A 23,658-nucleotide genomic window follows, 5' to 3' on the forward strand; every position below is an offset into this window, starting at 1 on the left:
GCCTACGAGAAGGCGAAAAGAAAAAAGCCTGAAAGATTTACTTTACGCCTAATCCATGACAGAAAAGCTAGTTGCCTCCTACACTAAAACAATCAGACTAAGTATAAAAGAACAAAATAATACAGTTTTCCTCTTTGCTTAAACTGTTTATAAAATTACACACACTCTATAAAATATACTTTTAAAAAACCTTAAGCCTGGGGTCAAGAACATAACTCATGTAACTCAGTGAGAGAGCATTTGCCTTGTACGCGCAAAACCCTTGGTTCAATTCCCAGGACCACAAAAATCAAGTAACACAAAACCCTTAGGCCTCAGGGCCAGGAATCATTTGGAAACAGCAAGAATGTGGGCCCAGAGAAAGCCCACCAGGAACACTAGCACATCATTACCACTTCTGAAACACATGCCTGTCCTGAGCAGCTAAAGTGGAAAGGTACGCTAATGTGGAAAATGTTCGTCTGAAGCAAACCAAACCACAATAGCTGCTCAGCGCTAAGCAGCTCTGTCTCATCAGGTGCAAAGCGGGCATGCAGATTGGCCATGTTTTCACAACATCCTCAGCGCCAAAGCATTAACAGGTTCTGAGGGTGCAGTTCTGAGCTATTATTGAAGCAAAGCTGTTCTGGGGGCGTCTGGCAGGCTAGATGCAAAGACCACTGTGACACATTGAACCCATGCTCTGGCCCACTGCGTACTCTATGATCTCTGAGGAGCACAGACTTGCATTAGCCAACTGCAGACCTTGTGCCAAGAGAGCCAGGTTTCTGAGTCCCTGTGGAGAACATGACAATGAGGGTGCCATCTGCACATCACAAGATACTCCGGGATGGCCCATAGCTCACTATTCAGTGTAGATGAACAAACAGCACAAAGGAGCCCTGAGCTAGCTCAGACACAGACTGCCATCCCCCGGCCTCCTCTCTAAGACCTGCCTCACCCCAGCCACCTGGAAGCCCTGCTCATCCCAAGTGGCCCCTTCTGCTGATGTGTGGCTCCCACTTTTCATGAAGGAAGAAGAAAGAGCCCATAGTACAAAAGACAGCCAGCAAGGGTCTAGTTGAATGTGGCATGCAACAGACTAGGAGGCAAAATGTAAAAGGTGAAAACATAGACATGAATTTAGGTTCATATCGCTGCTTTAATGCCCGAGTCTGTGTGCTGCCCTGTATCAACAGTGGGAGAGAGTTAACTCCCTGCTGCTTCCGTTATACGAAGGCCCTGACAGGGACTGACGGGGACCTTCAGGACTTCCCTGCTGAGGCCTCGTGGGACAAGGCAAGCCCACAGTCTTCCCACAAAGACAGAGTGGAAGGTCTCTGACTGCTGTGGGAGTTCAAATGAGCAAACACTATTGGTTGGTAGTTGGATTTTAATTACAAAAAAAAAAGTCTATTTATATACCTTTAAAATGAAAACTTGGGTTCCAGGTATTGTTTTTGTCTAACCTTCTGAAAGGTAACAGTCCCAGAGTTCAACAAGCACCATAATATAAAGAAAGACACATGAGAGGTTGGGCTCTCACCCTGTCCTCCCTTGATTGTCATTTAATTGACTAGTGTCTAACCAGGATCTCTTAATGTACCAATAAACAAGAATAAATACGTAATCTCATTCCTCCCTTTCTTACATGAAAGTGTGTCAACCTGCAGGCCGTGACCTCTTTGGGAGTCAAAGGACACTTTCACAACAAGACCGTCAGAAAACATAGACACATTATGATTCATGACAGTAACAAAATAACAGTTATGAAATAGCAACAAAAATAATATATGCTGTTCTGTGCTATATCCTCTGAACAATGTAGACTAGGAGCCCTTCGGTGTGCGGTTCCCCGCCCTCTTCTGTCACAGCTCTCATCTTTTCTGAGTGGCTAGAGCTGTCTGTTCCCGACAACACAGACTGTCACACAAAGTATACCGCCATGTGTAACTCTCCACACTTGTTTGCAAGATAAATCCCCAGCAGCAGTATCACAGATTTTAATTTCCTCTCATGCTACCAGTTTATAAATCATCTCCATTGTGTGCAGTGCTATGGCTCCTGGTGAGAAACAGAAACGATAGGAGCTGAGGCCAACAGAAGTCTCAGGAACCCTTATTTTTTTTTGCTGTTGCTGTTAGCAATATTAGCAAAGGAAGAGCAGATGGGGCAAGGCTGTGCTGTTGGTCTGCAGTTTCTCCTACTCAGGATGAAAAGGGAAAGAAAGGACAAATGAACACGAGATACAAAAATAAATGCACTTAACAATTCCATAAAGAAGGAAGCCAGAAACCCCATTTCATCTGAGCATGTCCTGACCCTGCTGCCACGTGTGCCCTTTCGATGATCATATCCTCGTTAGCTTACATCGTCCTCAACATGGGGGATGGCTCCCAGGGAGAGGGGAGGTGTCCTGGACACAGACAAGCGAGGCTGGCTCCTGACTACTCTTAGCGCCATGCAAAGAAAGCATTTCTACCGTGGGCCCAGGAGATGCCAAGATCAGAGGCAGAAAAGATTTTCCCCATGACAAGCTCCATCCACTTCATGCGAAGGCCAAGAGCCCTTTCCTAGACACAGTCAAACACGAGAAGTCAGAAAGGGTTTTCTCTTGAATAAAGAGTCACAGAGTGAAGAGCGCTAGACCTTGGCTTTCTCTTTTGCTTTAGATTTTGTGTGTTCACTGTATATGGTACTGACTTTCATAAAGACATTTCATTAATTTGGGGAGACACAGGGAGAGGTATGAATAAATGACACACAGGACCAAATCTTCTTCTTGAGGGCAACTGAAACAGATCCACTCCCCAGAGAGGGTCTACTTTCCTTGTTGCTGGATACTGTGCCAGGTACTACGGTGTTGACACATATGCAGAACGTGGGTCATTGTGGCAATGACCACACCTAAGGAGTTGGGGGCAGGGGTACAAAACTGGAAGGGCCAAACATCAGTCCAGGCTGTAAGGAAAAACGGGTTGGCAGGAGAAAGGCAATTAAGAAACTAGAAGTCTGACTGACAGAAACACAGACAGCTCAGAGATGTGGGACAATGAAGGGTTCAGTGTCACCGGGTCCTCCCTGTCGGCATAGGGCATTTGAACACACACACGCACATACATGCATGTATGCATGTGCACAGAGAGAGAGAGAGAGAGAGAGAGAGAGAGAGAGAGAGAGGGAGGGAGGGAGAGAGAGAGAGAGAACATATACAGGCACCTTCCTAAAGCAATGCTTTCAGGAATGCCGGGGTGTTTATCTTGAAGTCCCGCTCTGATAGCAGCCTGTGGGCTGAGATTAAAGGCATGCGCCACCACTGCCCAGCTTGATGGCAGCATGTGGACAGGTGCGTAAGGCTCCACAGTGAGCCTGAACTAGGAAACCAGGCCTATGATGGGGACAGAGAAGAAAGTGACAATGGCAATGGATGATGATCATGAACCAGGAGTGTCCCAAATGCTTCGTGTTAATTCCATGAGTTAACACAGCATCACCTTGTTTTCCTAAAGATGATCCCTGGGGGCTAAAATGGCTTATTTTACATATAGCACCTGTTAAAAAGACTAATCAAACAAGGAGACATAAAAATGGCTAACTTGTAGCAGACACCATTAAAGCAGACAGCAATAACTTTACATAGCAGAGAACCCGCCCACTGCAGTGCGTAAGAGATAGCAGGGTGGCCTTTACCACGCTCATCCCCAGCCTTCCTTATGCCCATCTGCCGCTGATCCCTGTTCTCACTCCAGCCCCAGTCACCGACTATACAAACACGCAACAACAGTTTAAGTCAAGGCACAGTAATCATGCCTGGACTTTTTTTCTCTCCTCCCACCAAAGGCATCCCAAGTACCTAAGAGCTACTTTGGACGAGGCAGCACTACTTTTAGCATGTACAACTCCATGCCATATGCCATCCCCTCCCATCTTTTTCCCCACTGACAGTGACTCAGTTGGGGTTTTGGCACTAGGAATTTAGTTTGGATCATATTTATAATAGGACTGAAACACATACCAAATTAATATGATCCAAAGTCAAATACAGTATCTTTTAAATTTTAGGTGTTCCCCCACACAGCAAACAATGAAAACATTATTCCAAAAACACTTTGGTTGTTATAATCCCTGCAGAGACTTACAAACATTAATGCCTCAGTATTTCAAACCCTACAAACACTCTGCTGGTGAAAACTACAACAGAGATGGCTTAGCACATCTGAACTGAGGCCATATTGCTCAGACAGTCCCTGGGGCTCCATAAGCTAATGTTTCCTACCTTAAATGGTAGCACAAACATTAAAAAAAAAACCCACTGTCCTTTCAGACTCCTGCCCTTTCTCAGAGGAAGATTATCTTCCAGCTTCTCTCAAACACTCAGTCTTCCAAGTGACTCGACACTCCCTCCCTCCCACAAAATCTGGACAGCCTTGCGTCACATTCCCTAAGAGCCTTTCTTCCTTCAGGCCTTTGCTTAAGTTCCCCTGCCTCTTCACATGCCCACCCCAGCCCAGCCTCACAATCAGCTAAGCAGACCAGGCGTTAGATCTCAGCACCCTCCTCTACAGAGTAAATACCAGTGATGGCTGGGATAGCTGAGGCACCCTGGGCCTGGCCTTCCACTCTGCCTATGTCTCCTTCCTTGTCACATACCGGTGTCTCAAGACACAAGAGCCCCCTGCTCTTGCCCCCAGGCTCCACCTGTAAGAGGCTGCCCGCATGTACTCTTTAATGGCACAGAGACAGAGCAGGCACTCCCTCAGAATTGCTCCCCGACAGCTCCTCCCCTGCCCAGTTGAGGCCCCTGGTCCATAACCTCTGCACTGGGCTTCTGTTTGCCTGTTGATTGCCTTCCCTCTCCTACAGCGGGGGAATCACTTAGGAATGGTAGAGTCCCCACACAACTCCTTATGCTGTTAAAATGCTTCTAGAGCACTGGCAGGGACCAGTGATGCCCCAGGGAACACTGATTTGGAGATTTCTCTCCGGGCATCTTTGGTTATCACAAGTGGATCCATGTGGTATCTAGTAAACAGAAGCCACAGCCTTATTAAATATCTTATAAAACATGGACCAGTCCTATCAAAAAGAATAAGCTGCCCCAAAATATCAATAGAATATGTATTACAATCACCTTGATAAGAAAAGTAAAATTTTAAAAATCAAAGCTGATAGAACTGATACCAAGAGAGCCTGTCATAAATGCCCAGCCTTTTACAGCTGCAAGGGCCAATGTTGTCCTTACCAATCAGTTAAACATTAGTGTTTAAAAAAAAAAAGGCAAACCTTAAGAATGTATTTGTAGACTGAGGAAGACTGTGACCTCGGGTGCAAGCGGCCCAGCCTGTGCAGGGTCTGCACATAGGAAAGCACACAGCATTTGTTGTGCTTGTGAGAAGGCCAACATGGAGGACATAAATAGCACTCCTGAAAACAAACTGATGGACCAGTGGCCCGCAGTCCCATGACCATCCATGGGTTGTTGGCAGGGGACACGACCTAGTAATGGGAGCAGGGAGGCAGGCTGACATTGAGCCCGAAGATTAAAAAGATGTCCACACAGGATTTTGCCTGTGTTTCTTTTCATGGTGAGCCTCCCCTGCCCCCACATGCTCTCTGAGCTCTAGTCTGGAGCAGCGCATCTCTTCCAAGTATGGTATGTTGTGCTTCCCCATAAGACAGTGTTTCTCAGCCCTCCTAATGCTGCGATCCTTTAATCCAGGTCCTCACTTTGCAGTGACCCCCACCCATAAAATTATTTCATTGCTACTTCATAACTGTAATTTTGCTACTGTTATGAAACATAATGTAAATATCTGATATGCAGGATATCTGATACATAACCTCTGGGAAAGGTTTGTTTGACCCCCCCAAAGGGGTTGAGACCCATAGGGTAAGTACCACTGCTTTAAGATTTCATTTAAGGGCTGCACGGTTGTGGTGCACACCTTTAATCCCAGCACTCGGTAGGCAGCCTGATCTACAAGAGCTAGTTCCAGGACAGACTCCAAAGCTACAGAGAAACCCTATCTCAAACAACAACAACAAAAAGATTTTATTTAAGGAAAAATGACCTTGATGGAAGAGTTTTTAAAAACACTGTCCAGGATTTGGAGCTACAGCTCAGGAACAGAGTGCTCACTTGGCACACAGAAGACCCTGGGTTCAGTTCCTAATGCTGTAAATAAGCAGATGCATTCTCCAGGGCCTATGCATCGGGGTATATCCACCCGGAGCTGCAGCTGCAAGAAACAGAGACCAGCATGACTGGTTCAAGGAGGCACCGCTACGCAGAACCCTTCAAGGGCAGTTCTACAGGCAGCAGCCCTTGACACCACCACTGTGCCACCAGCCAGACAGTCTGCTGTCTGCCCAAGACCTCCATCCTGTGCCAACTGTCCCTAAGGCCAAATGGAGCTCTTCATAGTCCCTATGCTTTTGGACAGGGGCCGCTGATCAATCCCAGACCAGCAAGGACACATTCACTGAGCTGGGCAAAGAAGCTTCATCAGTCCACCAAGGGGACTTAGCAAGGGGATTTCTCAAGCTCCGAAGGAATTCAAAGGAACAGCACCAAGGTAGAAGGCACCAGGATCTCAAGAGCAGGAGCCCAAGCATTGTTTACGTGGTTTTATGTTTTCCAAGTTTCACACAAAACTCAAGAGCTCTACAAAGAGAAAAAGAAGAAAAGTGTACCGCACAGTCTGGCCTTGACCTACTCAAAGAGCCAAAGTCAAGGTTCCTGGCTCCAGCAGCCACCAGGCCACTAGACAGGAAGAGACAGTCCCTGTTTCCACCGGGGTCGCATGGATAGTAAATCAGATGCCAAGTGCCACCATGCTGGTCTGAAACAAGCTGCAGAGAAGGCCCGCAAACAATTAGTCAGAAGGCAGGATGCTGCCAACTGCGCACAGGTTCTCGCAACTCTGCTTACTCACCGAGAAAGTGGAGGAAGCAGAGATGTAATTAGCACTAAAGATAAAGATCTATTTTTAAAGATGGGTATATTTATAGCTCTCACATAGCCAGACACTCAGTGGGTGGAGATACACACAAGCATATGTCTATGGTCAGACACAGACAAACCTGGGGACACATGAGACACAAAACTGGTTTCCAAAAGTAAGACTCCATTAACTGATACTTTTTGACCATGAAAGATCATTTCAAGGTTGCTGATCTCAAGTTTGACCTGTAATAAAGTCTGACTCATTGTTATATTTATTTTGCACAAATAAAACTGGGTTAAAATTTAAGTATTTCTAATTTAAACACATTTTTTCATCTCTTTGCTTTTAAACCAGCAGCATATGTTTTGGGTTTTCTGCTAGGTCCATCAGTATCTGTGCATCTATTCATACAAAAATGTACCTGGAAAATCTAAGGTATAAACAAATAAATTCATTTTTTTCTTAAAGATATAAAGCATGGTAAGCTGGAAAGACAGTTCAGTTGATAAAGTGCTAGGCAGATCTGGGGTCCTGAGTTCAAAACCCCAGTACCCATGTAATAAGCTGGGTATAGTGGTACACACCTATAACCACAGCACTGGGAAGGAAGGGCAGAGACAGAAAGATCCCTGAAGTGCCCTGGGCAAGGAGCCTAGCAGAATCTGTGAGCTTCCATTTTGGTGAGAGGCCTTGTCTAAGTAAACAAAAGTGGAGAGCAACCAAGGAAAGGAAGTCAACACCCATCTCTGGTTTACACATGCACATATGTGTAAACTACACTAACAAGAACATACACCACACACAAATACACACAAAATTAAAATTAGACCCTTTGAAACATACAAAGCATGGGAATGACATATGGGATAAATATGAAGTAGGCAGAGCTGAGGCCTCCAAAGATACGAGAGAACTTCCGAGAAGTTGTGATCAACTGGTATTTAGTTCTAATTAGGAAGGCTTTAGAAAACTAGTTCTGAATTACCAGTGGTTTGAATGTGCCCACACAAAGTGTGACTTAAGAACCTCACACTTAGTGAAAGGCGTTGGGTCAAGTAACAGGGGATTAGGACAAAGTCTGCCCTCCCAAACGGATTGCCCTCATTACTGTGGGAACACATTGGCTATCAAGGGGCAGGGTTTAAGGTGTTCTTAAAAGAAGACAGGCTCCATAAGGATGTACGTTAGGAAGATCACTGGGATGGTAAGAACAATTAACACTAGAACAGATCTCCATGAGAGATGGGAGCTGGGGCTGCACAAACGTGGCTGATGCAGAATGAACTAACGGCTTCTGAGTGCAAAGCCTTCAGAAGAGCGCACTTTTATGAATTAACAATATCATAATTCCCACTGACGTGTCTAGGGACAGGTAAGTATCTCTTTGCACTGAGAGTCTATGGGGGAGCATGAAGGAGAAATGGCAATTTAAACACAAAAGCAACGGGAAGTGGAGCCCTGATGATGACAAGGTCCCATGAAGTAAAGGGCATGACTCAGCTTGCCACAGCTGGGGTTCAGAGGGATCAGGAAATAAACACGTTGCATGTAATTTCATCTGTGCATGCTGGCTTTGCCCGTATCCTGTAGCAGGCTTCTTCGGGGCACTTGCCTGGCCTGGGGGCCTGAGAACTGCAGATCCTGTAGTAAGTCCAGAAGTTCACATCTGACCACAATCCCTGGCACACTGTGCATTCCTTTTTGGCTTCAGACAAATGCATTAAACTCCCATCCAAAACACATAACTTAAATGTGAAGTGGGAGGACACTCAGAACCTCTGAAGGGCTCGGCTAAAAGTCCAGTTTTGAGACATACCACTCCTGCCAGAATGACAGAGCACTCCAACCAGAAACAGCCAAGATCTTCCCAGGTGGAGGTCCATTTTCCCAGGCTGTTGAGTGCTTTCCCTATTACAAAGAAATTAGTCCAGATTATGTCCTCGTGCAAGGACTCCATGGCTAAGCAGGAAAGAGAAGACGGGTTGTCAGCACAGTATCTTTTATTCAGGCTAGCAATAAATTTGAAAATAACCTATCCCAAGATCTAAATATAGACATTTCTCCAAAGAAGAGAAGTAAATGGCCAATAAGCACACAAGAAGATGCTAAACATCACTGATTATTAGGGAAATGGAATTCAAACCCTAGTAGCATTATTCCACACCCAATAGAATCACTATGGTCAAAAATAAAGAAAAAAAACAATAAGTGTTGACAGGAATGTGGAGAACATGATCCTTCATTCACTGCTGATAGGAATGGAAAATGATTCGGCTACTCTCGAAATGAGTCCAGCAGCTCTTCAATACGTTAAACATAAAATTAACTCTGACCCAGCAAACCTGACTCTCTGTATATAGTCAAGAGCAGTAAGTATACCTTCCATTTAAAAATGTCTTCATGAATGTCCATAATAGCCAAAAGGTAGAAAAAAGTTAGCATCTGCCAACATAGTGAACGCAGCTGACAAGGAAAAATGGAAAGCTAACCCATGTTGACACTTGTCACAGCACAGCTCAACTCTGAAACATGCAAAGTGCAAGGAGTCTAACACAGAGAACTAAGAGTCCACGGGAAGAAAGCGCAGGCCATAGGGGGTGACATCTAGGGCGTATGAAGCTTCTTATGACCTGATGAACGTGCTCAGGAATGAGACAGGTGACAGTTGTACAGCCTTGTGACCATAATAAAAACCACTTACCTGTCACTTCACTGTGGTGAGCCGCATGGCCTGGAAGTCATATTTCAACACAAGAACAAACCCAGCCACCACACAGCCCAGCACTGCCGGCCTCACGTGACAGACAGTGTGACTTCCTGCATGCCAATTAACAACCACCTTGAGCTCACTCAAAGACACAGGGCCCCATTCCACAACTCATGCTGCCTCTCCAGCCTCTCTAGGTATAAAACTGTCTTCTTCTTGACCTCCTGTGACCCCCTCCACATTTACACAATCTCTAACTCTGAGTGACTCCCTGCAAGCTTGCCTAAATTCTGCAAGGAAGTTCTTGTGTGTGTGATAGAAATACTGTACCCACTTGCTGGTGCGAGAATAAAGTTAGTTACTGCATATAAAATGCTTATAGTGTTACTTAAATAATAAATGGAACCAAGCATGTATTCTTGCCATGAACTTCTTGGTGCCGCTGTGCCAAAACCATGCTACTGAACATAGCCCCTACATAGGGTGGAGCGCATCTCCATGCATCTTCATGCAATTGCAGTACAGGGCCTGCTATGGTGGGGGAGATCTGGATAGGAGCCCTTAACTGGGCACTCAGTAACAGAAGTCAGAGAAAGCTCCATTGGCATTGGCTCTACGACAGGTACTCTGGATCTCACTGCTGGTCTAAGGAACACGAAGTTCTAGACAACAGACAGACACTAAATCCTACCTGAAGTGAACGACTAGCGCCTGGCAAGCTCATGTGCCAAGATTACCTGAGGCTAAGGGCAAGCATCGAAGTTGGCAGACTGAAGGCCGCTGCCTGGGAGTGGAGGTGGACCACAAAGCTTCAGGCTATTGATGTATTTCCAGGGGGATGTCCAGGCTGGCACCTCTGAAGGACAGTGCAGAGAAAAGCTAGGCCAGACCTACTGTGGTGCACAAGAGAGCTGCCCTTGTATCAGAGGACTGTGTTACCCCAGTAACGGGATGCCAGCTTTAATCTGAGCACTCAATACCTTGATAACTTTCACCAGGAAAATTCAAAGATGTGTCTTCCTCACAAATGGCCAAGAAGGGACACACTGGTCACTTCTCCCTAAATTATCTTCTTATACACTGAATGGTGTCTGCTTAAACTTCACATGTTAAGTCCTAATCCATAGTACCTCAGAATGTGACCATTTGAAGTTAGAAGTCTGTAAAGAGGTAACGGCAAAATGAACCATCACCTGTCATCACGAGGAGAGGAAACTTGAATTCAGATAGGTAGAAGGGCCATGTGAAAACAGAGAGAGGTCAGCTAGGGGGCAGGGACCCAGCCTTGGGTAAAACATGAAACAAAGACAGCAGCTATATCACTGCTTGTGGTTTCTCTACTCCAGCACTGAGACAATGAACTTCAGTTGTTTGCCCCCTCAATTCACAGTACTTTACCATGGCAACGCTCTTGACTAGTACACACCCCATCTACAGAAACATTGCTCCCTCTTCTCAGAATTCCAGGTACTTGGCAGAAAACAGAGATCACCTTTCTTCCTAGTGGAAAAAGCCTCAGAGTCGAAGGGACTTCTGCAATTTAGAAGAGATGTATACAACGTTCACCAGCAAAACTGATCAATCAAAATATCATACAGACACCTTTCGGCCTTCCTCCTTTTCTTTCTTCCTCTCTCTTTGTTTTTGGATTTTATTATGGGAGAAAGGCAGGCCTTAAGACAAGATGGGGTCTCACCATGGAGCACAGGATCCCTGTTCCACAGAGCTGGAACAATAGTGCCCCACCCTCCTGGCCTAACAATAGTTTTGATGAACACAAATCTGGTAACTGATTCCAGTGTGGTCGCACACACGTTTAATCCCAGCATTCAGGAGATAGAAGCAGGCAGAATTTGAGGCCAATCAGGTTTAAATAGAGAGTTCTAGAGTTCTAGACCATCCAGGACTACAGGACTACATAATGAGACCCTGTTTCCAAAAAAGATGTAAATAAAGAGAAAATAGTATATCTGAAATCAGGGCTTATGGATAACCTTGCAATCTTACCTCCCATTCACCATAGTTAAGTTTGCATGTGAACCACCATCTGATATACTCTTCAATTGAGCTTATTCCAGGATTAGAAAGATAAAAACTTTACTTCTAAGTCAAAACTAATGACATCTGACAATGGATTGTATTTTTATTACAAGTGTGGAATCATCAAAACTACCGCCACACAAGATCACGAGTAACCATCACTTTGCCTGCTAGTTGACTGTGTTCATTTCACATATACTGAAACGCTCCCTGTGGTCACTGAGAGAGATAAGCCATATTCTACATTCTAAAAAGTTAAACTTTAAAATTCAATTCAGAACAACTTAAAAATACTGTGTTAACTTTAAAACTTAAAAAAAAATGTATAAGGCATCAAATCCAGCCTTCCTTCTTAAAAATCCATGCCAGCTCAGAGCCATTCTCAGCAGTAAATTATAAAATGGTGGCTCTCAACCTTCCTAATGCTATAATCATCTAATACAGTTCCTTATGCTGTGTTGACCCCAGCCATAAAATTATTCTGTTGCTACTTCACAACTGCAATTTTGCTACTGTTATGAATTGTAACATAAATATCTGGTATGTTACCCTTGTGAAAGGGTCATTTGACCCCCTTTGAGGGTGTCACAATCCACAGGTTGAGAACCACTATTTTTAAAACCTGTTCACCAATACAAGTTCTAAGTCAAAGAATATAAATAAAAGTGCATTGCTAATTATCTTTCTGAAAACTGAAATGATGAACTTATGGAGAATTGGTGCACTGGAGCAATCAACTTGTGAGTTTATAACTAGCCACATCTTTTGAGCCGGCCTTTAAGGGAAAATGATAATGAGAGAATAACTCCAGTTACTGCCAGGAGTCTGCAGTCTCCATGCCCTGCAACACTCTCTAAACTACATAACCTGGCACAGGTACCGGGACTCGTTTTGTTTTGTTTTTGTTTGACTGGAATTTTGTTTTATTTTGTAACTCATGCTGACCTCAAATTCACAATTCTCTTGCTTCTGCCTTCCAACGAATGCCCCACCAAACCTGGCTAGTGTATTTTGTGGTTCATCTGTAGGTACTGGTAATTTTACATACACAGAGATGTGGTGTTTTGTTTTGCTTTGTTTTGTTTTCAGCAATTCAATTCAAGAGATCTACCAAACTGTCCCCATCCTCTGTCAATGCAGACTCAGGAGATCCATGGCACTGAACATTCCTACAGGAATCCATGCTTACCAAGAGCCAACTATACCTGGCCCTAGACTGTTAATGCCAGGGGCACATATTACTACCATCTTTTAAAATGTGACACCAACTCATTAATAAGAAGTGTGAACAGAAAGAGAAGTTCCTAGGAAAATGAAGATGAATATCTGAAAGGCTTCTATAAAAGCAAATTATGTAAGTAAGAAACTACTGACAAAAAAAAAGCTGTGGGCAAGCAAGATAACTATAAAAGGCTCAAAAGTCATTTAAAAAAAAAGCAGTATCCTACACCCATTTTGCTTTGCAAGTATCCTTGCTCTCCTTCGAAGAAGCAAAGGCCAGAGCAAACACATGCACTTATATGCATGATAACCAGAGTAAACGCATGCACTCACACACATGATGGCATTGTTGTGAACCCACATACTGAAGGATCCAGAGAAAGTGGGTGGCAGAGCTGCTAGTCTAGACTCAGATTGCAATAAGGAAGAATGAACTTCCAGGCACTTTCTGAGTTCTACCAAACTCAGACACTGACTGCTGAGACCATCTTTCACAGCCCACTATTAAGTCATGTGACCCTAACAAAGGCCTCCGCTTCCCTGAGCGACCTCTTTTATGTCCATCAGACAGAGGCAAAGATGATGGCCACAGGTGACATTGGCTGGGCTCAAGCCTCAGCCCCAGCGATTCCAGTGTTAATGATCTGGTTTTGTTCTTGGCCTGTGTAGCATTACCAAACAGACAAAAGCCCCAGCCCCATCAGTTAAGGAGACCAGCATGGAGTATTCTGCTGTTTAAAGTGAGACTTGAAGGTTGAAAGACTGGAGATCAGTTTGTTAACAAGAGCAAAGGGCAAAATGACACCCAGACCTGCTGCTGCAACAATTCGAACCAAGAAAGGGAAAGAGGAAGCGAAGTCAACAACAAGAAGACTAATTATCGTTTCAGACCACAATTGTTTCACTTTTTCTTCTACTTAAAATAACAGAAGATGAAATCATGCCATTTGCAGGAAAATGGATGGAACTGGAGATCATTATGTCAAGAGGAACAACCCAACTCACAAAGACACACATGCCATGCATCCTCTCAAATGTGGGCTCTCGATAGTTTTTTAAGACATGACTTTGTAGGAAGGTACTATCTGGGGAGAGCAACGGAAACAGCCATGGGGCAACGAGAATAATGGTGGGTGGTGAATGTTAGCATGTACATTACACATGCATGAAAGTGCCATGGTCAAACTGGTTGCTTTATAAAAATAACAATATAAGTCAGGCTGAATTTGCTCAGCTTCGGGAGAGGTTTCTTTTGAATCAGTTATTGGATCAATACAATCTCCCTTAAGCAGCCCTCTTAGACTCCAAGCTTTTAGCCTGAATTGAGACAGACAAAGTATCAATGTGACCCTGCAGTGTTCTACCAGCAAAGATTGCAAATCCCAGAACAGCAAGATGTAGGGGGTCACAGACAAGCAGGGTAGCATTCCCCTGGTGAAGCACTCCATTTCAGGACTTCACGGCAACCTCACAATCAAAGGCCCAGCCTAACAGCTTAATCAGGTAATGGCTGGACCAAAATAGAATCCTCGGGGAAACAAGGGCTGGTTGGGAATAAGCACAAACCAACATTAGTTTGGGAACTATAGCCAGAAAAAGAAAAGAGAGAAGAAAAAGAAAACGGTTTCTTTATGTGGGATTTTGAAGGATTCCAGACATCTTTTCCATGACATGTTTACTTTAGGATTCCCTCGGCAGGCTCCTAGCCACTGGGACCCACGTGTGTGGCAGCTATCAATCAACACTGCAAAAACTGTGATCCAGAATAAGGCCTGAGTGCCTTGCATGGAGTCAGGCGGGGAAGCTTTCACCCAGCGTTCCTGTGGCATCTCCTTCATGTTCTGATGGGAAGAGGAAGAGCTTAGGCTCCCACCTCGCTGCCTCTAAAGCACAGAGACAAAGCATCTGTGTGGAGCAACTGGAGCGTCAGTGAAGGGCATCATTTTATTTGCTCATACCAGAGACTGCTAAGGATTATGGATTAAGACACTTGTTTTTATTTGTTGTTGCTGCTTGTTTTTTGTTTGCTTGTTTAAAGACAGGGTCTCTATAGATAGTCTGGCTGTCTTGGAACTTGCTCTGTAGACCAGGCTGGCCTCGAACTCACAGAGATCCGCCTGCCTCTGCTTCCCCAGTGCTGGGATTAAAGGTGTGCCACCCTGAAAGGCTCAGAGAATTATGATAAAGGCGTTTGCTTTTATGTTAATTATTTGTATATTACTCTAGAAGAAACCTTCTGTATTTCTAAGTATTATACATTTCAGGCCTGCGTGGAGAGCCCAGCTTAACCCTTTCCGTCCTTTGCTCTACCAGAAAGGGAAGGCAGGGAGTCGCCGCTAATTAGTAGTCCCAACTGTTGTCACATCTCTCCCTGCTAAATGCTAACCTCCCTCCCAGTGAGCTTGTTCCCAAGTTGGTGCTCATGGCCCCCTAAGGCTGGAGTTTCCACATACCCTGTAGATCCCAGCAGACTGGTACCCTGGACTCTCTGGCTTCTCGGCAATATTCACTTCCTCTCTCATACTGCAAACTTCCTGTCAGATTCCTACCTCTCTTCACGACTATCAGTTCCCTTAACATGGGGCAGGACTCTGTGCCGCTGACCTCATAGAGGAAGAAGCAAAGAGGAGGTGCTCCATCAACACGGATACAAACTAACACAAGTATCTTCTGATGAAAAGTTACTCACAATCCTAAACACCACTTTGTTCTACCTGTCATGGATGCTAAAAGCATATGGAGCCTTGCCAGATGCCACTCTGGGGCAGAGGACAGGCCATGGCCTCAAAATGCTTCGGGTACCAAACACCTGACCCCTTGACCAGAGTGCAGCTTACACAGGGAGGAGAAGTGAGGTCGGAGACTTGTATCACGTTGACACAGTGCAGAAACATGCCAGATGACCCCAGAATTTCTCAACTGCCATTGACCCTCTAGTCTAGGAAATTCAATGTGTTTCAAACAAGTCACCACCTCTTCCTCACACCGACCCAAACCCAGATAAATCCCTTCCGTTTTCACCTCCAGTAGGTCCTTCACTTCCACCCACTTCCTCTCCCAGTCGCTATACCTGAAGCAACAACACAGATCACAGAACTCAGTCCATTCCAGGTTGCAGCCACCTCTACTTCTACCCCCAGATTTTCCATGCCTGGCTCCTTGACATCCTCCAGCAGCTGATGGACAAGCTTCCCTTTTCTGCATCCAACTTACCCTCTGCCTTGAACCTACCTGCAGTGAGGTGCCTGTGTGCTAACATGCACAACTACTTATCCAGAAGGGAAGTTCCAGCAAAGCAACTGGCTTTGCCTGAAAGAGTCTGTTACCGAGAGAAAGCTCAAAAAAAAAAAAAGAATAAGAAAAAGAAAGAAAGAAATGCTTGAATGAATGTTTAATCACCTGGAAAAATCAACAGTATCAGGACCTTGACATTAGACCCCAAAGAAATTCAACCTTTCTGTAAAACAAACATAGCCCTTTTCCTTCTGTGAAATAACCCTGCCCACGCTGAGACCTCCCTTCCCTCACCCCACCTTCTTACAAATCCATGACAGCCTTCGAGCCGACCACCTTTCTGTCTGAAAATGACCCAGAATTCCTTGGCTCTGTAAACCGGAACTCCACCTTGGAGTGGAGCCCAAGGTCTCAAACTCACACTTAGCGCCAAACAGAGAGGCCTTGGCGTCCTCTGAATTTGCTCCACACATCTGGTTACCACCCCATCCTTTGGAGGAACAAAAACAGGAAAGGCACGGAGTGCTCCTGAGGCCAAGACAGTTTCAGGGATTTGGGTGAAGCCATCCTTCACCAAAACCCCTGATGCTTGACCCCAGACAGTGAGGAAACAGTGAACTGTGGGCAAGCTAGGGTCAGAAAGAGGACATAGAAGGACATATTGAATGTGGTAAAATAATACGCACCTAGTCCTGGCTTTGAAATCAGACAAATGCCTAGCTTCAAATCCTGGCTCCAGCATCTATATTTCTGAAGGCCACTGGGATGCTACCTCAATCCTCCGAGCCTCTCCTTCCACAGCTATCAAAAGAGATGTCACAGTACCTACTTTAAGAGGATTGTTGAGCAGTTTTGCGCCTGGATTTTATATTGGGTTCACCTACCTACTCTTTAATTTCCCACCACGAGCCAATTATTCAGACAGAAAAAAACGCAATCAGATACCAAATCAGTCTTTGTGAGTTAGCAAACCATCCTGGGTTTACCACGCTGTTTTGACATTAAACCATACAAACGGACTGACATTTACTTAACTCTCTCATGGAAGTGAGCCAAGCTGATCCCTGAATTGTGTTTATACATGTGCACAGCAAGTGAACATTCAATATGTAATTTTCAATGAAGGAATCAAATGACAAGATGAATTCTGTCTGGGCTGATCCCACTAATCAAGTCTGACAGACTAAAATCTGTTCTTGGTGGGTTCTGTTTTCTCACGGTCCATGTTGCCGGGCACCAATCTACCTGTGCTTTGCCAGGAAAGACACAGCAAGAAACTAGATGGAAATCATTAAAAAGCTACCGACTTTGACACTCGAGTTTCCTGCTCATATAGAATGTGGGGGAAACAGGCAGCTGGGATGTTAGATCTCCTTGTTTCTTTTGGAGATTATCTGCCAGCTCTTCCTTGAGTCTATCTTCAGAAACCAAAGGAATTCTTTAAGTCGGAATGATGACTCAGCAATAAATAAACAGCCATCATTCCTCACGCCGACTGGCACCAAATTTTGCAAGGATATTTAGCAGAAGCATTCCTCTTTCAATCTTGCTCCATAAATACCGAAGGAGGAAGAACATTGCCTAAGACCAAAGTTTGGCAAATGAATCTGATGAAACCGGCAATGCCACACACAGCATGGTGTCCCTGAAGGCTCCTGGTGACTAAAATTATCTAGCTCTCAGAGGTCCTACCTTAGGGTTCACAAGCAAAACACAGTTTCCTGTGGCTCAAACATGTCCATCTATCAAATCAGTAGCACATCAGGGCAATAAAGACTCCAATTCCCATCTGGGCACTTCTCCACTAAGAAAATGCACATACTTGAGCAAACTCACAGAAGGAAGCTAAGAGATAGCCATTCCCGCTGCAAAACTGCCCAGGGCTTGCTTTATAATGCCTTTATAATGGATCTAATGTCTGTGACAGGTAAAGGAATCGGCGCATACCTTTGGTTCAATACAGAATGGGCACCTAACCAAGGAACAGTGTGCAGGGGCTATGCCTAAGTAAACACCACGCTTGCAAAGAGCATGGTATAACGGCAGCTGGTCTTGGTCCCTGTCCCAGGTTGGTCACAAATGAGCTGTTTCAGAGGCGAGTGGCTTAACTCCTGTATCTTATTTCCTAACCCAGAGATGGAGAGTATCTGACAAAAGCAAATAAATATTCCCTACTGTTTATAATTACTAGGGCAATCAGATGGATATGGAGGCTGTCAGAAAACACAAAGGCTAAACACAGGGCACTCCTCTACTACACACAGACGCATACCAAAGTAAGAGCCACCTGGAAAACTCCCTGCACCCACTCTTGCTCACACTGAAAATGCTTCCTGTTATGAATGAAGGGAACTCCTGGGATGCCGGGAAACTTCTGTGAATCAGTGTGAACACACAACTCTTGGAGCATGGGCACTGCCACCCGTCCTTAAGGACTCTGTGGCAGTTTCTGGTGCCCTAGGACAGCCACACAGGCAAATGCACCCACCCCAGCTTTGCACGGATCAGGCTCTAAGCCTATTACTTGGGTTTTACCAGACACTAACTATGTGCTAAGATTCCTCAGAACACCGAGTGCACCATGATCAGGCCAAAGGAGTCACAAACTCACAGGACTAGTAGGCTAGTGTGAGAACTCAGTGGGGGTGGAGGTCACCTTCCCTTTGTTTATGACAAGTACGCTCTTCTATACCTTGGGTTTGGGTGAACTTAGCTGAAGTCAGCAGATAAATGTCTTCAACAGTATAAGAAATCAAAAACCAAAACAGGACAAAGCCCCAAGGACTCATACCGGATAAGACGTGTTGCTCTGCACTGCCCCTCTCTAAGCAGACCTTGGTGGCTCCAGGCTTGATAAAGAGCCAGGCCAGCTGCCTGAGGAGCTCTGAGTACCTGGAACTACAGGATCATGTCCAGTTCTCACCCTCCCTTCCTCCACTCTCCACATGCCTAAGTCCTAGAAACTGCTAAGGCCCTCAACTCCTGAGCAGACTGCACGTTATGTGAACAACTAACCTCAGGGATGACCAGGACGATCCAAGGCGAGGACAAAGTCACAGAAATGCTCAACACAAAATCATAACACAAATGCCAGTACATGGGGATGGTCTTTAAAGAGAAACTCAGAAGCACAGAGATGGCCCAGAACACATGCTTCTCAAACTACACCAGAAGTACCTGGGGGTGTGGTGAAACCTGACACCCAGGGCTTCCTAGGCAATGGTCCAGGGGCCACACTCCAGAGAACACTGATGAAATAAATGGACAAGGACTGCCCAGGGTGCTGTCCCTACCAAGAGACTTCAGATCCTGATTCATTCCTCTCTTTACTTCACACCAGGCCTTATGAAAGCCCCCAATGGGAATGAAGCCACCGTGCAGCTGCAGGGGACACTATTGCCGATCCTGTCCTGGTCCTGATGGCTATGAACAAGATGAGTTTGCAGAATGAATGAGTTGGGGTGACAAACAGACAACACGAAATGGGGAAAGAGCACTCAATGGTCTCCTGGTCCTGATCCTGAGGACTGCGCGGAGGATCGGTGATGAGACTCTGCCAAGAGATGGTGCCAAGAGAATGCTGTGACCTGCTTTTCCCCTCACTAATTTGTCCTGGTGACCTGCCCCAATACACTGATTTCCTGCTGAGAGTTCACATCTCACCTCCAGACACCAAGCTGCCACCTTGCCAAGCTACCAACCCCCCCAAAGGAAGGCAGCAGGGAAGCACCTGCAGTGCACCCCAGATCCTTGCAGATCGGGACCTGAGGATTCCTGACCCAGAAAGGAGCTAATGGGATCACACTGCACGCTGTTTTACAAATAGCAGGAGTTCCTGCCATGATGTATTGTTCTGTGTGTGGGGAGTTAGCAGATGTTCCTAACAGACAGTGACTGTGTGACTATTGAAACAGTCTCTGCCACTGGCCTGACCTGCCAGCTTTTTCTCCTTTAGCTCAGAAGGAACAATCTGCCCAGTATCCACACCCGAACTGGCCTTTTCTGGCTACAGGACAGGAGAAGGAGCATGCGAAAAGCCAAGTTCAGGTTTGACAAGGAAAGGGAGGTGCTGGGGGCTTTGTTCCCAGCACTCTGGTGAAGACAGCATATGTGTTTGCAAACACGATGATCCTCTGCATGCAAATACGTATATTTGATGGGAAAACATGACTTTCCTTCCCAGTCATAGAACTTTTAAAAACTCGGTTTTTTCTCACATGCAAAACTATACCTCAGTTCCCAAGTCCCTGGCTCAGTTTAAACTCTGTGAAGCCCTGTGAGCCAAACCTTCCAAAGCAGAGCCCAGGACCCACAGAGCCTCCTCTTAGGAGGGGTCCATGCACAGCAATCAGCTCTAGGTGAGAATACTGGCCGAGACCTCAGGAGCACAGATTAAACGCTCTTCCCCTCCCTTGCCCCCCAAGGGATCCACTCATTTGTACCCTCGGATGAGACCATGTCAGCTGTCTTCACTTCCAGCACCCTTGGTGGTTCCTGTCCTCACCTGTTTTCCAGAAGCGTCATGCAGACCACCTCTCTGACGCCAGGGTTGTTGGCCTTCTCCACAGAGCAGCCCTGCAAGTTCCAGGTGGCCAACCTAAACACAGGCCGCCCATCCCTCATCCCTCCAAAGGCTTCCACGGAAGGCCTCATGGAGATGATCTGTGTGGGCCCCCCTGGTGGCAGGTCCAAGTCCTCGCTCTGCAGGCTCAGAGAGGTGGGACTGGGATGAGGCTTGGCGGTAAAGGTAAGACCTCCATTGGTGTGAGTAGATGGGGGCCTGGACCTCTCTGCAAACACCTGGTGTCTGATTCTGTCCAGGAAGGCTGCATTGATTCCGTCCATCCTCACCAGGTCCTCCACACTGCGAAAAGGACCATGTTCACGGCGGTAGTCCACGATGCTGACAGCCATCTTCTCCGTGAGGCCTCGGACACTCATGAGCTGAGCCAGGGTGGCTGTGTTGATATTGACTCGCGGAGTGAGGGGCACGGTGGTGGCCAGGTGATGAGGCTGCTGCTCAGCCAGCAGGTCCCGCCTCAGGGAACTGGGAGAGTGCTGCGCAGAGTTACCCTTGCTGCTCACACAGATTTCAAACTTGACCTGTTCCAGTTTGGTGGCCCCTACGCCGCTGACCAGGGCTAGATCCTCCACCTTCTTGTAGCCACCGATATATTCTCGGTACTCCACGATGCTTCTGGCCACTGCACGTGTCACCCCAGGCAGGGTCATCAGTTCCTCCTCAGTGGCGGTGTTGATGTTTAGCCGCTCCTGATTCACCAGGATGTTGCTGAAGTTGCAAGCAGCACTGAATTTACGGTTATGTGACAGGTCTGAGGGGTCTCTAGGGATAGAGCGATGGCAGCCCAGGGTGCTCCCCATGGCCAACCAACACAGAACAACTCTGGATAGAGAAGCCTGGGAGACTTTAAAAGCACAAAAGAATGGAAGGCTGCAGGACTTACGGGTCGAGGAAGTTGCTGCAGACAAACATCAAATCTTCCATGGCTAGTGTTCAAAATTTTGCTGAGCCACCTAGAAATTGACATGGAAATTGACTGAAATTAATCAATCAGCCCTTAGCACTCCTGTAGTGTTGGAAGTTCATAACTAGTGGGGGACAGGTCAACTCCTGAAAACGCAGACGCTGGGAGGCTGCCCCTTGTGGGTTTTCCTCGGATTATTTATCATACAAGCTCCAAAAAGCGAAGACAGCTATCCCCACTAGCCTCTCTGCTCTGGCAGCGCTGGAGCCACCTTCTCACTTCGGACGCCCCCACCGGAGCTCCTGCAGACAGACCAGAATACGAAGCCCCTACAGCGCGCAGGAGGGCACTGTAACTTGGGAACTCAGAGCTGACCGAGCGAGCGCAGACACTGAGCAGAGGCTCAGGGACCCACCCCCGACCCTCCGATCCCGTCCCACCTCTCCACCGATCTGCTGGGGTCGGCCCCCGGTTCCCTGGGGCTCGCCGCGCGCGTCCCGGCTCCTTCTGCAGGGGAAACTCAGTGCCGTTCTCCCGGGGCAGGCAGTGTCTGCTCAGGAGCGACAGGAGCAGCGGTGAAATTCGGCCCCCGAAGCTGACCAGGACTTGCGGCGTCGCCTCTGCGTTGATCCAGCCAAAGTCCGGCGCCCAACTCGGGCGCGAGACACGACGGAGCGCGTCCTGAGCCCCGCTCCGCGCACCCGCCACTGCTCGCCGCGGGTGTCACAGCTAAAGTCGGGTCTCGCCGCCCGCCCGCGCCTCCGCCGGCACAGCCACGCCTCCTTCGCGCCAACTCCTCCTCCCGCCCTCCCGCTGCACGTAGGGGCGGGGCGCGAGCGCCAGTGGGCGGGACCATTGGTAGTCCTGGTGGGGCGGAGTCGAGGGCGGGGCTTAGAGACTGGGCGGGCAGTAGGGATGGCCCACAGGGTTCCTTGTGAGCCTTTCTGCTTTTTCTGGAACCTAGGCTCCTACTGAGCTGTTTTTGTTGGGTGGAGCTGTTTAAGGCCGCCTGGGGCAATCTGGAGTCTTTCAGGTGAGGTAGGTTTGCCCAGCGAGTCCAGGGCTCCCGAAAGTCTCAGGCAGGGGATCAAACGGTGTCTGTCTCGGTTCTCTTACCACTGTCAGGCCTTTTCTCTTCTTAGAGAGACCTCATTCATCCAGGAATGCCTGGACACCATGTGTCTCCTGTGTGTTCACAGAGGTTGTACATATGCTGCCCTTTTGTAGATGTAGCTCTCTGAGAAAATAAGGGCATATTTCTGTTAAGTATTAAATCTAATCACTAAACGGAAGGATATGATACTGCGAAGTGCAGGCTGCTTTCCAAAACAGTGTTTGGATCACATTGTGAAATGATAATGTAGTTAAAGATTAAAGGGCCTGATGTGTTACAAATGGATACCTGAAGCAGGAGTATTTGGTTAAACAAGCCCGGCCATGTGGCTGTGATATGGTACTATGATACGTTGGATACTTTGACCCAGGGCTGTTAGTGATCCCTAAAGAATAGATCTTAACCCAACCATCTGGCCAAGACTTCTGATTTGAATGCCGGCAGTCGGCGTTCAGATGTGAAATGCTAGGGATATTAGAACCCTCACTACTACAACTGAAGGACACCCCAGTAAGATGAGCTTCAACAAAAGGGGAGGGGAGTCCTGGTCCCTGGAGAATAGTTTTGGAGTCTACCTTGCCTCAGGCAGGCCTGCATCCTCACCAAGGATGGCACGGGCTGAGCTGACCCTCTCCAGTCTGCTGCCAACTTTCTCTCAGTCAGCTCTATTCACAGGCACGTTGATCTCACTTGACAAGAATGCCCAGAGAAAGGAATAAGAAGACAGGAAGGGAAAAAAGAAAGGAAGGCAGCAGGTAGATAAACCGAAGTGCGCTGATAACACCTGGACAAGTGCACACACCCCAAGATGACAGTGTCAGGCGACTGATGATCAGACCGGCGAAAACACAGAACAAATAAAACGTCCACACAGCACCAGTGGGAGCTGAAGGTGGCACAGCCACTTCGCAGACTAGCTCCACGGTTCCT

The 23,658-nt window shown here is 46.7% G+C and overlaps 1 protein-coding gene across 1 annotated transcript in view; it reads right to left on the reverse strand.

Annotated features, from left to right (window-relative positions):
- Positions 1-22,410, reverse strand: part of Eepd1 (endonuclease/exonuclease/phosphatase family domain containing 1) — a 107,237-nt gene extending 84,827 nt beyond the window's left edge. The window contains exons 1-2 of the mRNA XM_075966494.1: positions 22,055-22,410; positions 20,633-21,663 (exon numbers count right to left, since the gene is read on the reverse strand). Coding sequence (XP_075822609.1) covers positions 20,633-21,510 — 878 coding nt within the window. The 5' untranslated portion in view covers positions 21,511-21,663; positions 22,055-22,410. The remainder of the gene's footprint in view (positions 1-20,632; positions 21,664-22,054) is intronic.
- Positions 22,411-23,658: the final 1,248 nt, after the last annotated feature.

This window comes from Microtus pennsylvanicus, chromosome 3 (assembly GCF_037038515.1).
Source record: "Microtus pennsylvanicus isolate mMicPen1 chromosome 3, mMicPen1.hap1, whole genome shotgun sequence".
Lineage (NCBI taxonomy): Eukaryota > Metazoa > Chordata > Mammalia > Rodentia > Cricetidae > Microtus > Microtus pennsylvanicus.